The 22,108-nt window shown below is 40.3% G+C and overlaps 1 protein-coding gene across 1 annotated transcript in view; it reads left to right on the top strand.

Annotated features, from left to right (window-relative positions):
* The window catches only part of LOC139725844 (phosphatidylinositol 4-kinase beta-like), a 35,084-nt gene extending 18,618 nt beyond the window's left edge, over positions 1-16,466 (top strand). The window contains exons 3-13 of the mRNA XM_071636922.1: positions 3,318-3,589; positions 5,080-5,261; positions 6,924-7,014; positions 7,981-8,120; positions 9,125-9,364; positions 11,319-11,483; positions 12,220-12,402; positions 12,972-13,237; positions 14,656-14,788; positions 15,206-15,323; positions 16,279-16,466. Coding sequence (XP_071493023.1) covers positions 3,318-3,589; positions 5,080-5,261; positions 6,924-7,014; positions 7,981-8,120; positions 9,125-9,364; positions 11,319-11,483; positions 12,220-12,402; positions 12,972-13,237; positions 14,656-14,788; positions 15,206-15,323; positions 16,279-16,466 — 1,978 coding nt within the window. The remainder of the gene's footprint in view (positions 1-3,317; positions 3,590-5,079; positions 5,262-6,923; positions 7,015-7,980; positions 8,121-9,124; positions 9,365-11,318; positions 11,484-12,219; positions 12,403-12,971; positions 13,238-14,655; positions 14,789-15,205; positions 15,324-16,278) is intronic.
* Positions 16,467-22,108: the final 5,642 nt, after the last annotated feature.

Genomic DNA, 22,108 nt, shown 5'->3' on the forward strand with positions numbered 1-22,108 from the left:
TCAAGATTGATAGATGGGACTTAGTGAGTTCACTCTATCATTCCACAGCAGTCATCGCTGTTGCAAATCGAAAGGTACTGATGGTAGAGAGATTTATAGTCATGTTGTGTGCATGATATTCAAATTAGATACCAAAGGCAGACCAAAGTTCATTAGAGAGAATTTTCAGGAAAAAAAAGATACATGAGAACATTTTTATTTTTCAGTTTACTATGGGAATGTTACAAATTGAAATGTGGAACAGTCATTTCTTTTGAAGGGGTATCCAAAGATAGCTAAATGTGGCTTGTTACTGCCACATGATAATTAACTTTCAGGCAACATAAATGCTAGGATTGGTTATTTGTAAGGTTTGAAGATGTAGAGGCTCAGCATGCACAGAGACTGAGCAAGTGTAGACATAGTTGTAGTGTTTATGTCTGTGCAGTTGACATCAGCAATATGAAAATATTATAGAAGCCACCGTAAGCTACCCACTGGAGGCGGAGGGCCCTCTGGTTAAATGTTTACCCTACTACCAGCGTAGGAGTGCTGTGTCCCCAAGTCATTTCCATTACTTCCGCCAATGTTTGCCCAGGCTTCCTTCCAGGAAGGGAGGTTTCACACTTCCATAGGAACTCGATTTCGCATTGTGGACTGCAACTGATGGGGTTCTCAAAGTGCGTTCAGACACCATCACAAAGAGCGTTCAGACACCATCAAAAAGAGCGTCTCTCACCGACCACGCGTCTGCAGTTAACATCCCGTAACACTGCTGTGTCACAAACACCATGGCCTATCAATCAGATTTCGCAACTTGTGACATGCTTTATGTGCAAATAATTGCGTACATTATATGTCTGCACAGTATGTAATGGTTGACCTGAAAACTAGATCACATTGAGGCTCTACCCCCTCAAATCATGTTGAGAGGTCAAATCAGTTGGATATCGGACATTGCATGCAAATGGAGCAGAACTGGAACGACAAATACTTCCAGACCATGACTGACCAAATATGAAATGAGAAACATGTTTTGGAGAAGATGTGAATCAAGTTCTCATTCAGATTTCACAGCATAGAAGAAAACCAAAACGAATCACTAGCACAATATGAACATGTTTAGAAACGTTTCATACTAATTTACAAACGAGTTATTTGTAAGTGTGGATTCTCCATGTGAGAAGAGTTGGGCTGTCAACACAAGAGTTAAATGCTTGTGTGTGCTTGTTATTCTTACCAGGCGTTTTTTTTTTTTTGGGGGGGGGGGGGGGCGGGGGGCGGTGGGCGGTGGGGAGGTAGGCAATGAGTTAGAAGGATTATGAGTCGAAAAGTTTCTTAGCCTTTCGTGAAATGAACTTTGGTGTGCATGCCCAGTAATTTTTAGGTTACCTCCACCTACAATGGAGGTGAATATTAAACAATATTTGCCATGAGTGCTCCAAGGGTCTCAGGGCTCAATCCCCAATCTGACCAGGAATGTTGCCCTGGGAGGAATAGTTGGTGATAAAATGCGTGGGTAGAGTGGAACAGATTCATCTAGTTTGATACATATGTGTACTCTGATGCGCTGCAGTCGAGAGATTTGATACAACTTTATATTAAATACTGAAAGCTGCAATTTTACAGTCCATGTGAACCAATCCTAAAATACATGTAGACCCTGTTGTTATGATGCACACCTTGTGTGAGAGCGTGGAGAAGACTGTTTTGTTCATGTGTATCTTGTATGCACATTTTTGTGTATGTATGTGTCCAGTGGCGGCCGTGGGGGGGGGGGGGGGGGGGTGGGTATAAGACAGGAAGTATGATCTTAGCATACAAAAATATCGTTTCTTCCTGAGTGCAGAGCATGTTATCATCAAAGAGAAAGGGATTGCAATTCAAGACGGTGAAGACAGGTAGAAAAATTTGCACCAAATTGGTGTATATTGATAGAAATCTAACTAGTGCATCAAAATATTTATAGAAATTGCAAACTGTGTTAGTATGGTATTTTTCGCAACCTTCGGTGTATTAAAAAGAAGCTTTTTATAGGCAGTGCAGTGAAACATAGAAGTTGAATGATATTTTACACATGCATAGGATGGGGAGAATGTGATGAGTTTAATGTTTTAGTTTTGCTGTCATTTTTTTGTCGAATCCACCGGAGGTGAGTGGAGACTGTTCAAGGGATCGCCTGTGGCGTCTGTCCGTCAGTCCTCCGTCCGTCCGTCAGTCCTCCGTCCGTCCGTCCGTCGTCCGTCCGTAACGCTACAAAAACTTGAATAACTCTCTACTTAGGACTTTAATTTCAGTAAGGAAGAGTGGTTATACAAAGTTGCACATTGTACTAAACATGAAGGTCACCTCAAAGTCAAAGGTCACGGGCAGGGGTCAATGAACTTTAGGGTCCAATGTTAAGTTTTTATGGCGCGTTTTGTTTATGACTCATAACTTTTGATGTATATGTCCGTTTGCTACCAAACTTGGATGGTAGATGTCCCTTGGGGAGTTTAAGGTCACCACAAGGTCAAAGGTCACAGACGGGTCAACAAACTTTTAGGGCCCAATGTTAAGTTCTTACGGCGCGTTTCGATTATGGCTTATAACTTTTGATGTATATGTCTGTTTGTTATCAAACTTGGATGGTAGATGTCCCTTGGGGAGTTTAAGGTCACCACAAGGTCAAACTTCACAGACAGGGGTCAACAAACTTTTAGGGCCCCAATGAAAAGTTTTTACGGCGCGTTTCGATTATGGCTCATAACTTTTGATCCATATGTCTGTTTGTGACCAAATTTGGCTGGTAAATGTCCCTGGGGAGTTGGAGATCACCACAAGGTCAAAGGTCATAGGTGGGGTCAATGAACTTCTGGGATTTAGAAAAACATTAATTTCTTCTACGCGAATGGGCAAGACATATTTTGGCACTTGCCTTGTTTTTTGTAGCCAAGGAACCCACAGATTTCATCTCCAACTGAAACACACTACAGTGTTTATGACGCGGTCTAATTACTGCAGTTAGGAAATGAATATTTTGAGAAAAAGGGACTTGAGTTTTGACAGGAATGCCTTATTGCTTAGTTCTGCATATAATTAGATTGTGTTGACAGGCCGTATCAAAAATAGCACACAGAACAAAGCAAAAAACTACCATGACATGCTGAAGACCTCAACTGTGTCTTTGAAGATTTGCTAATGTTTTCCAGCACTGATGTTCATCTATGTGGGACCAGGGAGGTGGGATTGTGTATGCTTGTGCCTGATAAAAATCAATGGTGACTTTAACTATTTTTGTGCACTCGCCCACTTTTCACTCATTTTTTTTTCTTGTCTCAATTATTCCTATTTCCCAGGTGTAAGTCCAGCATCAACTTCTCCCTTCATTTGGTATGGTTGCTTGAGGCGTACACCACGGATCTCGGCTTCCCGTCCCGGAAGCAGTCCCGCGGGACCAAGCTCCGCAAGCTGGTCCTCTCTGAGGAGCTCAGGCCCAAGATCAAGAGGGACTCGCTGTCGACGACTACAGCTACGACCCCGTCGGGCCCACCTGACCTGCACAGCCCGACATCGATGGTCTCGCCAACGAAGAAGACGCACTCCCGGTCAAGATCGGATGCCACCGCAAGTAAGAGACACTGGCATCACCAGATACTGTAAAACGAGGAATGTTTGCGTGCATTTTAATTTCACAAATTTCGCGAGAGCCAAGATTTGCGAAATTAGAATGCACGCAAGGCCTCTTGTTTATACTATATACATTGAATGCCAAGAGCGCTTCGCGAAAACTTCATGCTGTGAAAAAGGCCATCGGCTCCAATTTGCGAAAATTTCATGCCGCTAAAATATCATGTTTTACAGTAATTGACATGAATGACACTGTAGGATAGCAAAGTGATGATGTTCGCCTGAGAGAAGTATTTCTGGAATTACCTCCAGAGCCAAACTGTGTGCTAGTCATGGTGTCTGCTAATTTTCAATAGCAAGCACATTTTTCTTGTTAATTGAAACAAAACAAAATGATTTTGCAGGTAATTGGAACTGACTTGTATTGTCTTTTTGGTGGTCATGTACATTTCAAGCCACACATAAAATTTATCCATGGTTCCTTCTACCTCTCAACAATCCTCCCCCTCCCCCCAAGCAAAGACAAATTTCATATTGATTTAGTTTGAGTTGAGTTTGTTTTATTTCACCACGGGTCACTCATTTCAGCCAATGGCTGTTCTTCTTTGAGTCCGTGAAGAAATTTATTAAAGAGGAAGAAAGAAGTTGTACAATGCCGCAATACGTTGTGGGCCATACATCATCATTTTTGTCAACATTTTTTCTTTGCAACATGAGTCCTACACATTGTATTAGTAGTCATGAAGTCTTGAGTCAGATGAAATTGCTTTGAAATTCATTTCATACTCACATGGCATACATTGTCAAATCACATTTTACATGGACCAGGAGGCACACGGTGGTAAGATGATCAGATACAGGAAAAGGGCCTCTTTATTAGGTTCTCATAAAGTCAGAAGTAGTGGCTGGTAGACAAGTGAATATCCTTTCAGCCACCTATTCAGCAAAGTAGCAGAGCAATTCAATTTAATTGCACTGCCAGGAGCATGGGGATACCAGCAAAATGTTTAGTCTGGAAATATCTTTGCGTGATATTCCATTTTTCACATTCTAACGAGTGCATCCTAACTACCCACTCCCAGGCCTTGAATATTCCTTCTTGACTAGCCCAATAGATTGCCTTATTTTGTGAGTATTGATGTCAAGGTTTTTGTTTGATATAAATCTATTATTGGGTGTCAGCCATATTCATAAATATTTCAAAGTGTAGTCTCGTACCAGTCAACTCTGACATAAACCTTATCCCGCATCCTGCAATACTGGATCATTTGATAATTCTGCTCATGGTGAGAACGCTTCACAGTCTCCCTTTGGCAAAAATAATATGCAAATTGCAAATGAAACCAAACAATGGAACAACTAACATTTTTTAGGGTCAAGTGATACAATTATGGCAAATTGTTCATGTTCTCTACTATGCTAGAAAAAGCTAGCAATTATTTACTATGTGTGCAAAATTGTGATTTGTTGTTTGTTTGTTTTGGATTTCAGCAATCACCACATCCCAAGCAGAGGCTCTCAGGCTGGCCTACGCCACGCCCTCCAAAGGTTGCCTTGGCGACCTGTCGTCCGGAAGAGCCTTTGACAGCCAGTGCTCGTGCTTTGACAGCTCCGAGAACAAGCTCAATGAGTTGACAGGGCGCCCCCAGGCTGTCACAGAATGCCAGTGCCAGGTAAGGGTGATATTGGATTAATGCTGTATATCATTTTGATGTCCAAGATAGAACAATAATGAAATCCCCCCCCCCCCCCCCACCAAAAGAAAAAGAAAAAGACATGAAAACAACAACTCAACCCTTTGTCCATCACTTAGCAATGGGTGCAGACATACTCTTAGATCGATTGAATAGCTCTTCATACAAAACTCCTGTTGCAAGGAGCACCTAGGCCCCGTTTCATAAAGCTGTTCGTAAAGTTATGCATGACTTTATGAATGATTCAAATATGGCAAGCCAAATGGGTTTCCTAATCATTGTTAATTTCAAGAGCTAAAGTTGGAATTTGCTGATGATACTGATTATTCTTACATGTTAAGAACATGTTTTAATTGAAAGTGTATTTTTGCACCAATGTAGATGAAATATTGACATACAGTCGTACTTGTTAAGACATAAGGAAAAAAAAATGGGCACATGTATTGGCACTTCATATTCCAGGCGTTCGTAAAGTCATGCGCAACTTTATTAACAGCTTTATGAAACAAGGCCCTGGTTTGTTACACGGAGGGGAAGGCTGTAGTCCTCATCAGTGTATCGTCTTTACCCCATTCCCTCAAGAAAAAAGCTCCTGATATATCTGAAAAGGGAAGCTCATTATTACACTGCATTACAAAACAACCCCCATCCCCCCTTCCAAAACCCCCCCCCCCAAAAAAAAAGCAACCAAAACCAAAACCAAAACCAAAGCCCCCCCCCCCCCCAAAAAAAAGACCAAACAAACAAAAAAAAAACAACGACACAAAAACAACCTAAAACAAAAACATACACTCACAAAAAAAAAAATCCAAAACAATCATCCAACCACACCTACAATGTATTGTGTTTTTACTGAATAGATTAGGCTTTATGCAAGTTTAGAAGCAGCTTGAAGATCCAGACATCCTTTCTGTCGTACGCTGCTCAGTGTGTTGATACTCTATTGGGCTGATGTTTTGAGCCTCTCTTGTTTTGTTGCCAGATGGGGAAATGCAGGGAATTTTCAGTTTGGGGGCATTTAGAAAAAAAGAACAGAAAAGAGACTACCAAATAAACTCTTTTTTTGCATATTATTTAGAAGTTTGATTATTCTCTGTGAAATTGAAACATACAGCCTAATTTGTCACTACATGTACCTTGTTCCTCAGAGATGGTACTGATACTGTAAAACCAGGAATTATCACGTGCATGAAACTTTTGCGAATTTCACGAGGAGCCAAGATTTGTGAAAGTAAAATGCACATGAAAGGTTTTGTCTGCACATTGCATTGAATGCCAGTGGCAATTTGCAAATTTTTCATGCTGCCAAAAAGGCTATCAGCTCCATTTTGCAAATTTTTCATGCTGTCAAAAAGGCTATCAGCTCCGTTTTGCAAATTTTTCATGCTGCCAAAAAGGCTATCAGCTCCATTTTGCAAATTTTTCATGCTGCCAAAAAGGCTATCAGCTCCATTTTGCAAATTTTTCATGCTGCCAAAAAGGCTATCAGCTCCATTTTGCAAATTTTTCATGCTGCCAAAAAGGCTATCAGCTCCATTTTGCAAAAGTTTTGTGCAGCGAATGTTTCTGGTTTTACAGTACTTTAAGATTTTTGAGTGACCCCCCCCCCCCAAAAAATGCTTTCATTGTATTTGTGTCCAGGCCCCTCGACTTGCCCCCATGCTGGAGTTCATCAAATCTCTGATGGCCGTCGGCAAACGGCTTCAGGGTCTGCCCACCAGAGAGCTCAGAAGTAAGTCAGTAGAATCCTTTGAAATTGTCCTCTGATCTCGTCTGCAAAAAAACTTCTTGAGGATACCGTTGTTTAGAAGTGATCACGGCTTGACTGTCAACTTACAGCATTACAGTACATTGTAAACGGGAAAGGTGTATGCCCTTTAAGATATTGCTGTACTTTGCTATGTAACAAACATTGATATCTTGGGGCCGGTAAATGTTGCACAAATCCAAAAGACAGAAAAATAGATAAGCAAATGCACTCAAGGAGTTAACACAGCTACCAACTGCTAACCCTCGTCTATTAGTACTTCCAATGCTTTACTTGATGTGTATTTTAGTTAGATCACAAACAGTTCGCTACAATTATTTGCCATCACATATTTTACGATGAAGATAAGGCATATTCCCAGATAAAAGAGAATGTTTGTTAAAAAATTGCATTATTTATAGAAAGTGATTTAACATGTGGTAGAGGAAAGATGTAAAGACAGATGTATCCACCAGGTGATGTTTTCTTCTTTTTTGCCAGTTGATTGCTGTAAAAGTGCTAATTCTGTCTTGGCATCACATCATGTTAACATATTGGTATAGGCTTTAATTTGTACCATAAACACCGCATTTGTACGTTTTGACAGAGAGTGTGGTTAACATTCGCTAGCCCGCCTATTTTGGTGTTCTGTTTTTGCTGGCCCTGAACTAGTAGACAAGTATAAAGTTAGTTTAGCCCTGTACTGCAATTATGTCCAATTGTATTTTGAAGTTTTGACTTTCGGCAGACAAAATTTCAAATATTCGTTATTTTCTTCTGCTCTGTTGTTGTTGTTGTTGTTGTTATTATTATTATTGTTATTATTATTATTATTATTATTATTATTATTATTATTATTATTATTATTATTATTATTATTATTATCATCATTATTATTATTATTATCATCATTATTGTCATTATCATTATTATTATTTCATATCCTTGCAGCGAGCCGACTCTTTGCGGAGCTGCAAATGCTGAATCTGAACCTTCCCGCTCGCATCTGGCTTCCGTCCACCTCGGCCACTGACCACCACATCGTACGCATTCCACACACCGCAGCTGTCGTCCTCAACTCGAAAGACAAGGTCAGAGCTCGTGTTTCCTGTCTGCAGCATTCTTGGTGACCAGAGTGCGAAAAGTAGAATCTTCTGAAATGGCATAATTGTGGTAGAGAAAACCGCACAGTTTCATTCCTGAAAATCCAGTTACATCGTAAAATGAACTATAAGAGTAATCAAGGAATATATATGATAGCATGTCTGCAACTGAATGTGAAATTCCTGATGCTTAATTTCATGTAATTGGCCTCTTAATGATATGTTGGTATTTATGGATAACTGTTCTTTTGAAGGTCTAGTAGCAAGCCAGTTCCTGTAAAACGAGGAATTTTCGCGTGTATTTTAATTTCGTGAATATCGCAGGCGGCAACATTCGCGAAATTAAAATGCATGTGAAAGTTCTTGCCTACGCACTATGCATTGGATGCCAGTGGCAAGTCGCAAAAATTTCATGCTGCGAGAAAGGCCGTTGGCTCCAAATTGCGAAAATTTCATGCCGTGAATATATCGTGTTTTACAGTCTGTCCATTGTAACATATGCAATACAACTGATTTGGATATGTTATAAACAGTTCTATTGTTTTATGATTTCATAAATCATGCTGCAGACTTTCCTGAGTTTCCTCTTGGAGGGCTGCTATCAGTAAAAACACAGTCATTTGAGAGCTCTTATACAGTAAATGCATCATATTGCGCGTGGTTTTTATTTTTGCAAATTTTGCAAGTCAGGTGCTATACATGAAGTTATTAGAAAATGTGAAAATATTGCCTCTGAGCCCGACATGAATGCCACATGCATGTTTATATACTGGCACGCAGTACACAGTATATTAATGAGGTGCATGATGATATTATAATCCACGATCAGGATTTTAAACACTTATGAAATTGTCAGGAAATCCCAGTTCACGAACTTGCTAATTAAATATGGCGTATAAAGTATGTGCTACACAAGATTTGTGCAACTCTGTATGTGCATGCACAACAGAATGGTGTATAATGTAATGGGTATTGCGATTGTGCGCCAACAGGCTCCGTACCTGATCTATGTTGAGGTGTTAGACTGTGAGAACAAGCACACCTCGCCCCTCCCGGCCAAGATCCTGGAGAATACGCTGCGCTACACCAAGTCGGAGGAGAACCTGAGCGGCGGCTACTTCCACGGCGAGACCATTCCCACCACCCACACGCCGCCCAACGTCTACCCAGGCTACTCCGCCCACGACTCGGACCACGACTGCTGGTCGCAGGAGGACGATGAGATTCTGCAGGTCAGTCTCGAAAGTTTTGTCTTCGTACGAGTATGTGATGGTGTTTTGTGCATGATTTGTTTGATGTTGGCTCAAATAATGCAGATATCTTGATGCCACTGTAAAGTTGATGAGATATACTCTTTGGGTAATATATCTAGTAGTTATCTAGCTTTATGCTTTAATTAACAAATTAGAAGAAAAAGAAAAGTGATGCAAAATGCTTGTTTTAAAGATAGCAATTTCATTTTTTGCTCGTCAACTTTAGAGGATTGGGCTATATCAGTTCTCCAGAATCCACAGAACAAAAAGATACATTGAATGTGTGAACAGTTTGGACTTTTATCTACGCCACAATGGGACATGCATGCGTACATTGACAGATTGCCCCTTGTTAATTTGAGTTGAAGGGACTGAGACAGGCAAAATAATCACAAACTGCTGTCCCTTTAAGACCTCGGATGCCACAATCATGACACAGGCTTGTGGTAGTATGGATGTTTCCCTTTAATGGCCTGAAAAACAAAAAGAAAAACAAAGAAACAGAAATCAGGTTGTTGTCTTTTTTTTCTGGTCGGTGGTCAGAGCTGCCAGCAAAATTAAATCACATGGTGTTCCTTCCCTTCATCACGAGAACTTGTCTGTAGCCATTCACTTCCTTTTAATCTTCAACTTCCTGTGCGACACTCACCGCCAACAGACAACAAGATGTCTGTAGAGGGCGGTGTCATATTTAAGCAGCCACTTTTTTGTCAAATCTTCCCACCATGGCCCCTAACTGGGAGAAGTTCTATCTTTTGTGGTTTTATTTGATGTGTGTTTGTTTTTGTGCCAACAAATTTTGTAGCTTCATCTTCCTTATCAGAGACATGGTCCTGTATTGTTTTTCAGGCAGCTTGAACTCCCAAGCAGTTCAGAGCGGCTTGGTATTGCGCTCGATATGGGTTGAGTTGAAAGTCCTGTGGATTCATTTTATAAGGCACAGCTTTGATATTCTGAGATAATGTATTTTCACTGCCCGAATAATTAAAGATTGTTACCGACTGTGATTATGAGGATCATATGCTATAAATTTTTGGGGAAAAAAGGAACAGAAGAGGTCATTTCATGCCTTGTGGATATTGATGCTATTAGCACTATCCTTTCAGCTTTTGGCTAATATTTATCTCAAAATTTCAGCTTGAGATCTGTCCTATCTTTTCATTGAGAGCTAATATGTAACCTTTTTTAGATCCTTGAAGGATTTTTGATGTTTGACATCACGATGATAACAGGCAATGCTTATAGAAATTCAAAATCATTGAGACTACTTGGCTGATTTATATATCTGTGTCTTAGAGGATATGTGTGTATGGAAGACTTCAGTGTATCTTCTGGGCAGGAGTCATTCTGCTATTTCATGGTGGATCAATAAGGAGGAAGTCTGTACTGTATAAGATCTGTTAGAAGCAGGCACATTGACAGAGCACATCTACATACAGTATGTTTTGATGTATGGGACAACAGATATGAATCACCTACGTCTACGTCATATTTGTTGCTTCTTAGCTGCTTAGTCACTCTAATTCTGCTGTGCAGATGGTTTCCGGAAAACTCAAAATATCTTGTCATGTCCTGGCAAGAGAACATACATCCTCCCTGATTTGGAAATATTTTTTTCTTGCCCATTGAGATGCATGTGAAAGCGAGTTATCTCCCTGATTATGATTATGTGAATGTTCATAACATAGAGTATGGATCCAAGCAACATTTATTTTTTGCTTGTTTTGTTTGTTTATTTGATCCCCCCATCTTTGAGTAGCAGAGATTATTCTTTATATCTGTTTTATATATCCATCTGAAATACAGCATCCCAAATATATATGGCAAAGAAAATAATCAAATACAGGTGTCATCCTGAAGATAAGTTAACTCTTCCCCCAAGATCGATACATTCACTCTTTGCACAACCTCTCCCCCTCCCCCTCCCCAACAGCAATACTCGAGCTACTCCAAGAAGTCCAGCTCCAGCGACACGATATCGCAGTTCTCGCACGAGAGCGTGACGAGCACGGACAGCAAAGAGCCCGTCTTTATCGCTGCGGGGGAGATCAGACGGAGGCTGGCGGAGTCACTGGCCACGCCTTCCACCACGTTCAAGGTGAGAAGGGGCGTCACCTCAACTCATTCAGCTCTTGTCCAAGAGTTGACAAAGTTTACTTTTATCTGAAGATAGCACAATCTCTTCTCCAGGCTTATGAAAATATTCTCACATCTTTATAATTATGCTCATGCTCCTTTAGAACAGTTACTGCTAACTTTGAAGCCTTTTCCTCATGGTTAAAGGAACTAGTCAGATCTTATTTCAATCTCTCATCAACATGAAGCTAATTCAAATCATTGTACTATTTTCACCCCACTTTCAACTCATTACTGTCCCCCCTCCAATAAAAAACAAACAAACCCCGAACAAAAATAGAGAAACAAAACATGGATGATCTCCTTTTAGTACATAGGTCATTACAAATTGCTGCTGCAATTTTGAAGTGATTCTGAGATGGGGAGAGGGGTTGATATAGAATCAGGAGTATCCTTCTGTCATTGTTGATGCCAGAAAGCTATTTGAGTGCCTGAACTTTACTGTATATTTGGTATGTTTTGCAAGCTGACTGATGCTTGTGAAATTGATAACTCTTGAATATATTCTATCCCACAGTTTAAATGCGTAGTGTATCTCCAAGGCAATGGGAAATTGCAATATTTTCGTGCTCAAAAAGTGATAATAGGCATTTTCATAAGCTCAGTATGGCTCTTCATTGCAAATTCAATCACTCGTGAAATATATGACACATACAATAGTTACATAGGAAGTATGTGTGTCATGTCTGATTGTACAGCATGACCCAGAGGACCCCTCGGCCTCTGCACTGAAGGAGCCATGGGACGAGAAGGCGCGGAGGATTCGGCAGGGCTCCCCCTACGGCCACCTCCCCAACTGGCGCCTCCTCTCCGTCATCGTCAAGTGTGGCGACGACCTGCGACAGGAGCTGCTCTCGTTCCAGTTCCTGACCCAGCTACAGGTGAGAGAGATTTGTGCAGTTTTCTCCTCCCCTCATACATAGGTCTGCCAAGCACGAATTACCCTCTTAAGTATGACTTGTCCTTGATAAAAGAAATGTTCTTAAATATCAATGTGTGTAGATGTATTATGAATCCTGCATTTGAGGAGATACTAAGTAGGTGGGAGTTTCTTTTACCAGGGTAAAACTACATCTTGATGTTTGCTTGTTTTTTTTTTTTTGTTGTTTTTGTCATTGATGGTGGTGATGGTATGTCATTAGCCAGGGTTTTTAGTGAGCAGAGAGGTTGGCCAAAGTCATGTAAATTTTATTACCCTTGATGATTTTAAATTGATTCACTGATAATAAATTTGTGATTGCTCAAATTCAATCTTTTTTGAAAAGTTTGTCTCAGTGTAACATGAACATTCCATCAAGACTGTAGTTGTGATGGCTAAGCTGGAAATAAATTTATGTGAAGTATGGTTTGCCTTAAAACAAGACTTCACATAGTTGCTTGACATTGAGATCAACCAATGTTTTACTGGACACTGGACTCATAAAATGCCCGCTATATTTCCCCGTAATAGAACATTTGGAACCAGGAACACGTGCCGCTGTGGGTGCGGCCCTGCAACATTGTGGTCACGTCCAACAACAGCGGCCTGATCGAGCCCATCATCAACGCCGTCTCGCTGCACCAGGTGAAGAAGAACAGCAAGATGACGCTGCTCAACTACTTCTACCGCGAGTTCGGCGGGCCCAGCACCGAGGCCTTCCTGACCGCCCAGAAGAACTTCGTCCAGAGCTGCGCGGCCTACTGCCTGGTCTGTTACCTGGTCCAGGTCAAGGACAGGTAAGTGGGCGTTGACCCTGTACAGCTCCTTTCGCCCCTCTAGAGGAGAGGACTGAGGTCAGGTGATCTTTTGTCACACCAGAGCCTGATGCAAAGTGTTCTAATGTTTTGAATGCAATGCTTGGCAGATAAGATCTTTAAAGCCCAAACAAAGTTCTGCTACGCCTGCAAAAGTTATCAAATTTCGCTCCCAAATGTGAACGTATGCTTAGGAAATGTGCAGGATAACGATGCTATAACAAGATATTCGATGGGTAACGACGACAATGCGAAATATTAACCAAAAAGGTTCAGTCTCAGTACTTACCCGAACGGGGGGTCAGGCTAAACTCGGACTCGGGTAACTCGGCTTCGCTTTGACGGCGGGATGAGTGGTAATGGTTGTCCCTCTGATTGCATCTTGTAGTGTGTTGTCCTATGGGAGCGGCCTGTATAAACTAGCGCTTCGTGTTCTGGCTACTCGCAGTAATGGTCCGAGTTGTGGAATTTGCGCGCATGCAAAATAAGTGTGCGCCTATCAAGCACCTCTAAAACAATCAAAGGCGCTTGATAAACAACAACAAAAACTCCAAAGACCGCGCGTCTCAGCAACTGAGGACCGCGCGCTGTCATTTTTGTTTTGTTTTGTACAGGATACATTAGCACGCACTTTCCTGTCCATTCAGTTAGGCCTCATTTGGTATTATGCAGTGGCCAGTAGAATGCACGAACTGCGTGTGAATTGTCTGAAGTAGGGTCGAATTTTTCCCGAGACCGAGTTAGTCTGGAGCCTTCTGGAATAAAAGTCGGTTTTCCTACTATTATTATTTTTCTCAAAATACTCCAAACCGACTCATAATTCCGGCAAACCGCGTCAGCCAGGTAAGTTTCTTAGTGGACTCTTTCGATATATTGCAAGCAAAAATGAAATGGTGCTAGACGGGTTCTCAAGCACTTACCGAAACTTAGTTTTCACTTTAAATGGGTTGTCATGTGGCGAGAGAAAAAGAGTACAAGTTTGGAAGGAAGTATGAGCAGTTGACTTCCTTTAAAGCCAAGTATATTGAAACACAGTGAATTATGGTCTATTTCTCAGTATCAAAAAATAAAACTAAAAAGATGATACATATGTCTCTCGTTAACCTGAACTTGAATGTGTAGATATGAAACATCAAAATACTGTGATGTCAAGATTTTTGAGGTATTTTAGTGCTCTCCTGAGATTTAAGCATAATTTTGGCAGTGATTTGCCCCATTTTTTTAAAGGCTAGTACCAGCTGCATAGTGATTTAGGTTGTTTCTGAGTTTGTTACTGTGAAAACAGGTATCTCAATAAGTTTCCGGCTACATTTAATGTTGTTAGTTTCTAGAATTATTTCTTGGAAACAGAACAAGATGGGAGTATAACTGTATATTACTTTTTTTTCTAATTGTCGCAGACACAACGGCAATATTCTGCTGGACCCTGAGGGCCACATCATCCACATCGACTTCGGCTTCATCCTCTCCTCGTCGCCAAAGAACCTTGGCTTTGAGGCGTCCCATTTCAAGCTCACCCACGAGTTTGTCGAGGTAAGCATGACACTCACTTCTTTCTTCCCTTGGATAATAGTGATTTAACTCACAGGATGCTTTGAAACGCCAATGGCTTGAAATGGATGAAGGTATCCTTTACAAAATATTCACAAGTATATGAAATATCCTCATTTTGATACTGAGCTGAAAGACAAAGATAACAAACAACATAAAATTATGCCAGGCACAACTAAACAGTGCACAATACAAATACTAATCTTGAGATGATATTATGCAAAAAAAAAAAAAAAAAAAAGAGGAAGAATGGACTGCTTTGTATAGAGTCTGATTTTGTTCAATAGATTGTGTTGTCATCCTGAAGTTAGCATTTTACATATTTACTTATCTTGTTCCGGCGTGCATGGCAAATTATTGAATGTCGTGATGAGTTTATTTGTTATTGTATATGTGCAGGTGATGGGAGGTGTGGGCAGTGACATGTTTGAGTACTACAAGATCCTCATGCTCCAAGGTCTGATTGCTGCCAGGAAGCACATGGAGAAACTGGTGCAGCTCGTGGAGGTCATGAATGGTGAGCCTCAGTAGCTATGTTAAAGCTGCACTACAGGTCTTCTGTGTGTGTGTGTGTGTGTGTGTGTGTGTGTGTGTGTGTGTGTGTTTCATTGTCATCTTTATTGTGAAACATGGCAAGATTTCCCCTCAAGTATGAAGCAGTTGTGCCCAATTACAGAAGGGTCCAGATGTAGGGATACCAGCTTTAAGTGGATGCTTCTGTTAACTGGTTAGGATTTGAACAAGAACTTTTCACGAATGTGCTGAAATTTTTCACTTCTTGATGGAGGCCTCTGGTCAGTGGGGTGAAATCTGTAATAACCATACTCCATGCAATCAAGCTGAAATTGTATACCCTATGTATTCAGTGCACTTAAAGGGACTTCAAAAGAGGGTCTGTGAACCATGGGCATTATGTTATTGTAGTCTTCTCTGTGTTGGTCCTCTCAAATGCATAAAATATGACTATGCACTTTTGTGAGGTCCTCATTGTTTGTACTACATTATTTGTCTTTGAATGTGATAATTCTGAATGAATGATAATGATTATTGTGATGGTAATACAATGCAATAATGACAGTGATTATGATAATGATAGTAATAATGTTAATGTTGTATTTACTTGCTGTATTTTGTGATTGACAGGACCACATGCAGTGCGATAAACTATCCCCCTTCTTTTGCATGCATCTTGTTACAATTGTTGCATATTAGAATATGTTTTACTATTAAGGTGTTACTAAGAGAACCCACTAGAAGAAATTCAAGTCTGACTTCATTAAATTAATCTTTTTGGCTCACTTGAAAAACACTGTATATGATATTCACCCCCATGATTGAATTTCTTTTTCACTGTTACATGTGCAAGTCTTTCTTCATGTATGCACTAGCCTGGTAACTACTGACTACATGCTGCGTTTAAATCTTGAGGCTGACATTAATCGCGTGTCCCTCACTCTACCTTATGTCACCAGGTTCTGAGCTGGCATGCTTCAAGCAAGGTGCCAGCACGGTCAAGGCGCTGAAGGACCGGTTCCACATGACGCTGACAGAAGAGCAGCTCCAGCTCTGGGTGCAGAACATGGTGGAGTCCAGCATGCACTCCCTGACCACCAGGCTCTACGATGGGTTCCAGTACCTCACCAATGGTATCTTCATCTAGGGTTCCAGCTGATCACTGGCTAACCACCAGGCTTTACGACAGGTTCCAGTACCTCACTAATGGTATCTTCATCTAGGGTACCAGCTGATCACTCCCTGACTACCAGGCTCTACGACAGGTTCCAGTACCTCACTAATGGTATCTTCATCTGGGGTTCCAGATTATCACTAGCTGGAGTCAAGGGTTTCTCCCGGTGCCTGGTACCTCACTAATGGTATCTTCATCTAGGGTTCCAGCTGATTACTAGCTGGAGTCAAGGATTTCTCCCGGTGCCTGGTACCTCACCAATGGTATCTCTGCTGAGTGCACAGACCAGTTATGGGTTACATGAAGGCTTTCTCTTGGTACCCATGTTCCTCGTCAGGGGTATCTTCATCTATGACACCAACCCAATAATCAAGGAATGCATTAAGAATTGAATCAAGGATTTATCGTCGTACCTTGGTATCTTGGTACCTCACCAATGGTATCTTAGTCTCGGCACAAGCCAATCATGGGATGCATCATGGTTTCTCTCTTGTACCCAGTACCTCACCAGTGTTACCCTCATTTGGATACCAACTGACCATGGTGCATTATGATGAAGACAATTACCTATTTTTTTTTTTCTCACCAATAGATGGCAGACAAATTATGGTTTTGTACAAATGCTTCTCTGTGGTTCTAATACCTCATCACCACGAGAAGCAAATAAACTGTGGTTTGAATGAAAGCTTTCTTGTGGTACTTGGTTCCTCACCAAAGGTGCAACTGCCAAAACAGTTTCAAAGTAACCATGGATTCTGACTGCATGATGAATAAAATACATGTATCTGCTCTAATTGTCTCATCAATGGCAGCTCCCTGCAGCACCGAGACTGAGCCTGGAGGCTCATTGATAATTGAAGGGAGAATGTCTTGCGGTGCCTATTGCCCCACCTGAGGTACCCAATACCCTACCAAAGGTACCCAAGGGGAGGGCAGAGACTGTATTGTGGTGCCTCGTACCCCACCAAAGGTACCCAAGGGGACGGCAGAGGCTAACTTTGCTCTGTGGAATATTGTCTAGTGAATGATGGCTTGATTACTACATTCCACTCTATAATTGAACTAGATAATTTTTCTAGGCATCAAGTTTTTATCAAGGGTACTATCATCCCCCTATCATTTGATTAGAAATCACATGAAATATGTCACCACACTTTTCAGCATTGCACTAGTGCAAATATACATCTCCAAACCAGACCATAATTTCATGATGTGTTCATGTAACATATCAATGTTTCAATGACCAACTTTGCAGACATCACTGTATTCCTGCACACCTAATCATTATCTTCACATTACTGATCTGTCAATCAACAAGGAATTATGCTGTGAAGTATAACTGGTGGTGTGAGGTGCAGTGCTGTCTGAGAGATTTCTCATGAATGTATTTTTGTTTTTGTTTTTTTGTGAATGACCTTGCATCGGGCAAGCATGGGTAGTTGGTCGTTTCTCAAGTTTCTTTGGTAGCCATTTGATGTTTGGCTAGGATTGATTTGATCCCAGGGATTTCTAAGTTTCTCTCTTACAATCAATTGTTTTTGATTTATTCCAGCAAACCTTAGTATGAAAGATTGATTGCACATTGAAGGTAGTATTAGTCCAATTGCTAGCAACAATATTGGAAATTGCCGATGCACAGAGAGCACTGCCAATGTGCAATTGAACGTGGTAGACTCATAGAGAAACTTGTGGATCTTCTCAGCTTGTTCTTGTGAAAGAGCAAAAATTGCTCGACATGATATAGAGAACGATCAATGCATGACTGGGTACATATGCATTGGCGCCTTGGGGGATTGATACACCTAAAAGATCAATGAAGATTGGCATTGTTGAGGAGATAGTTTGCGTATGTCAATTCGAAGATCGCATATGAGGAAACACTGAATTGCTGAAGTAGCATGAACTTTTATGATGTGCTTGACAACTGATCGGTCAGAATTGTTGAAGCGGTGATCTAAATGACTGGATGAAGTTAAATTGAGTGACGGAGTGACGAATGCATGAACAAGTGTCAGAAATGGACCAAGATTTGTTCATTATATTAATTATTTTTTATTTTGATTATTTGCGAAAGTGTACATTTCAGTTTGCATGCCTGCATGTAAGGAAACCATACATCTTGTGCAATTTCTTTTTTTTTTTTTCAAAATGACACATACTTGATGTAGCTGTAGTTAAATAAATATGTATTAAGGGAATGTATTTCAAGCAAGGAGAAACAAAGAAGATTTACAATAGCTGGAATCACATGCTATATGTGATATGGTTGTGTTGAGATATATGATGTATTTCTAATAGTTGACTATGTTTCATCTATTTATCTTCTTTTGTTTAATGCAATTGAAACATGGTCTATTTTTGTGATTATTTTGTGGAAATTGCATCAAGAGAACAAAATTCAATGCTACTTGTACACATACATTCACACACACACATAAGAAAAGAAAGAAAAAAGAAATATATGATTTGTTGAAAATTTCTCATTATGTTTGTGTTTGAGTTTTACGCACAAAACTCAACATACGCTGTATTATGTTGTATGTTTACTCTTATGTCTGAGTGTGAAAGTCACAGCGTGGTGGAGCATTGATATAATTTTTTTGTACTTTGTCTTTTGTGTTTTAGAAATACCTCATGTAAAGTACAGCACAGTTTGGACTGTTATATAAAGTATACACCATATGTTCCATGAATTGGGCCTCGTGCGACAGTTTTGCAAGTGGTTGAATTTACGAATCAATGTGAATCACACTGAAGGAATAGGGGAGAAGTATGTTCAGAGAGAAGATTTACGGTTTCCCACATTGGCACTCATATACATTGCACCTTTGTTACGGATGGCAGTATTTTGGTGAGTTGTTAATTTCTCGAATATTGGTCGAGTCGCGAAATTTGCAAACACCTCATGTACAGTATGCAGGGCCACATGTACGCATAGGTGCATTGACGAGATATACAAGGGATTCAGTATGTCAAGCTATTGACTATTTTTTTTTTTCCCAAAACGGTCTTTCTACTTTGTCACACAGGGTAATGTAACTCATTGACGAAAGTACCAGGAACGCTCTAAATCCGTCTTACTTCCTTTCTTCGCAATCCGTGCATGATTGATCATTTCAGCTGAGGCATGGTGATTATTCTTTGCCCACCCCCCATTCTCTCTCCCTGAAAAAAAAAGAAAAAAGAAAAAAAAAAGCGCACAAAGGCAAGGGCAGGTGTTACAAAAGGTGATGCCCCTGGAGATTCTTGTGATTACATAAACTTAGAAATTAACCCCTATGGAATGAATGGCTGATTCGCCACTTCATTCAAAACAATAACTTGTCGGTAACGTGGTGCAATGCACACCAAAGTGTCTACACCTGCATGCGTTTCATTCAAGTTTGCCACACTGACATTTATGATGTGTAAAGGTTGTAACCATTGGCGTAGCACTTGCCCTCAGCTATATTTCACACACAACACACAAACACACAAACACACACACATACACTCACATACACACGCAAATCAACTTCCAAGCATTTGCATCCCATCAGTATACATCATCAAGAGTCTTACGTTCCTTCTCTCATTGAGAAATACCCCCCACCTGTCTTCATGGCACGTTTCAACTCGGCAAGTCTCTGCCTACTTTTGTTTTTGTGCACTCTATGCTCTTATTGTGTATCATAAATCCAATTGTCGTAGAGATATTTGCACTATTAAAATGCTAATAGTTTATTGTTTTGTGCACCGCTGTGTCTGTTATCAATTCTGCTTAATTGTAACGTGAACTTTCCTATGTTTTTGCTTAGATCATCTCAAACTTGCCAAATGTACTAAGTTGCAGAGCAAAATCTTGTCATATATGATGTAAGCAATCAGATCTATTATTTGCACCTGTGTGTAGTTGCATATATCTTCTGTTACTTATCCATGACTTCTCATATATATGTCTTGCTATTTAAACCCCCTCCCCTCATATGCATATATATGTGCATATGCATTTATTTACATTATGTATGTTTCTTCAACTTTTGTGTGCTACTGATGTACAAGTAAAGCAACAACTGTAGCCGTGGCAACATGTGGCCAAACATCATGTCGTAATCAGCATAATTCTGTCAGATATTGCATTGACCGTGGAAATCTTTCTCCAGTGTTCCTTGGAAATGTGTGTACTGGTAGTTGCATAGGGGTTATTGCGGAAGACATTTCTTGTGATGTTTGGAGAGAAGGGGACGATCAATAACCGTCAGTGTCAAATATTTCTGTGAATGTGTGCTCCATCGAACTGTTGTGAGAATGATAGACATGCAAATATTTTTCGAGATATTGAATGTATACAATGTACAAATAAATTCTGGAAATCATAGAAAAGCACAGCTCACTGATGTGATGTACGGTTCATTGGACGTTTGCAGCAGAATAGGTCCGGGCGGGAATGGAGAAATGCAAAGTGATGAACAACCCATGCTAGGTAATTTTATACCATATCAGATATCTTATTTTGTGAATTAGTAAACTATGCAAGAGCTGTCAGAATGAATAGAGCCGTGTCTTGAATAGGCGACAGTCATTTTGCGCTGATTCTGTGGAAAAGAGTGTCTGTGGTCATTGCAATGTATACCTTACTATATTTTTGCTTATTTTATTTTCCAACGGATATTGAGTTTGTCAATATGCTTACATCCAGAAATTGTAAAGGTGCCTGTGTTGGTATCTTATGACCAAGGTTTGAGAATGTAAAAGTGTGATAGTTTGTGTGGATGTCATGAAACACACGTACACACACACACACACACACACACACACACACACACAAACTGAACATACATACAGAAACGTACAGTGGGTACATTCAGGAAATAATTTTGGTAATGAAGTCAAATTTGCTGGGTACAAGCAATATGAAAAAAAAAATCTATAGACACATGGAAACCCTAAATCTTGCCAGATGTAAATGAAAAAAATCTGAATAAGCGATGAAAGAAAAAAAAAAAATCAGTGTTTCACATTTTCTTGGCAGGATGATTTCTGTGAGTAGATTGTCTTTGTGTTTGTGTTTTTTAGTTTGTTTGTGTTTTTTTTTGCAAATTTTGATTGAGAGTGAGCTGAGCATCTTCTGATTTTCTTTTTTTTTTTTCATGTGTAATGAGTCATTTTGGAACATCACTGAGGTAGGCAGGTGGTCAGGTGAACACGTTAAGTGGCTCGTCAGATGTGTGAACACAGTGAATGAACAGTCACTCAAGGGGGCATGCCGGCATCAGGAGGGTAATAGAGTACACTGAATGTAGCTTCTTGCATCATTTGTTTGGCAGAGAGGTATAGATGTCCATTCTTATGTAGAGAATTATTCTCTCATAATCCATTTTGGGGAGCCATTTTTGTCTTTTTCAAAACAAGTTATCTGTTAGGGGCCAGAGACTCCAACTCTCCCGTTTTCGACGGGAGATCTCCCGCTGAAAACCCATTTTTGCAAAATCTCCCGTTCTCCCGTTTGAGATTTAATTTCTCCCGCCCTGGTTCTTTGTCTCCCGTTGGAAAGGATTTCTTACATATTTCTATCGTATGTTGACAAAATAAGCCTTAGATAGCACCAGAGAGCATCTAGAATCATGGGAATTTCG

Source organism: Diadema antillarum, unplaced genomic scaffold (genome assembly GCF_040938485.1).
Source record: "Diadema antillarum isolate AM-2024a unplaced genomic scaffold, OU_Dant_1.0 seq00000063_RagTag, whole genome shotgun sequence".
Classification (NCBI taxonomy): domain Eukaryota; kingdom Metazoa; phylum Echinodermata; class Echinoidea; order Diadematoida; family Diadematidae; genus Diadema; species Diadema antillarum.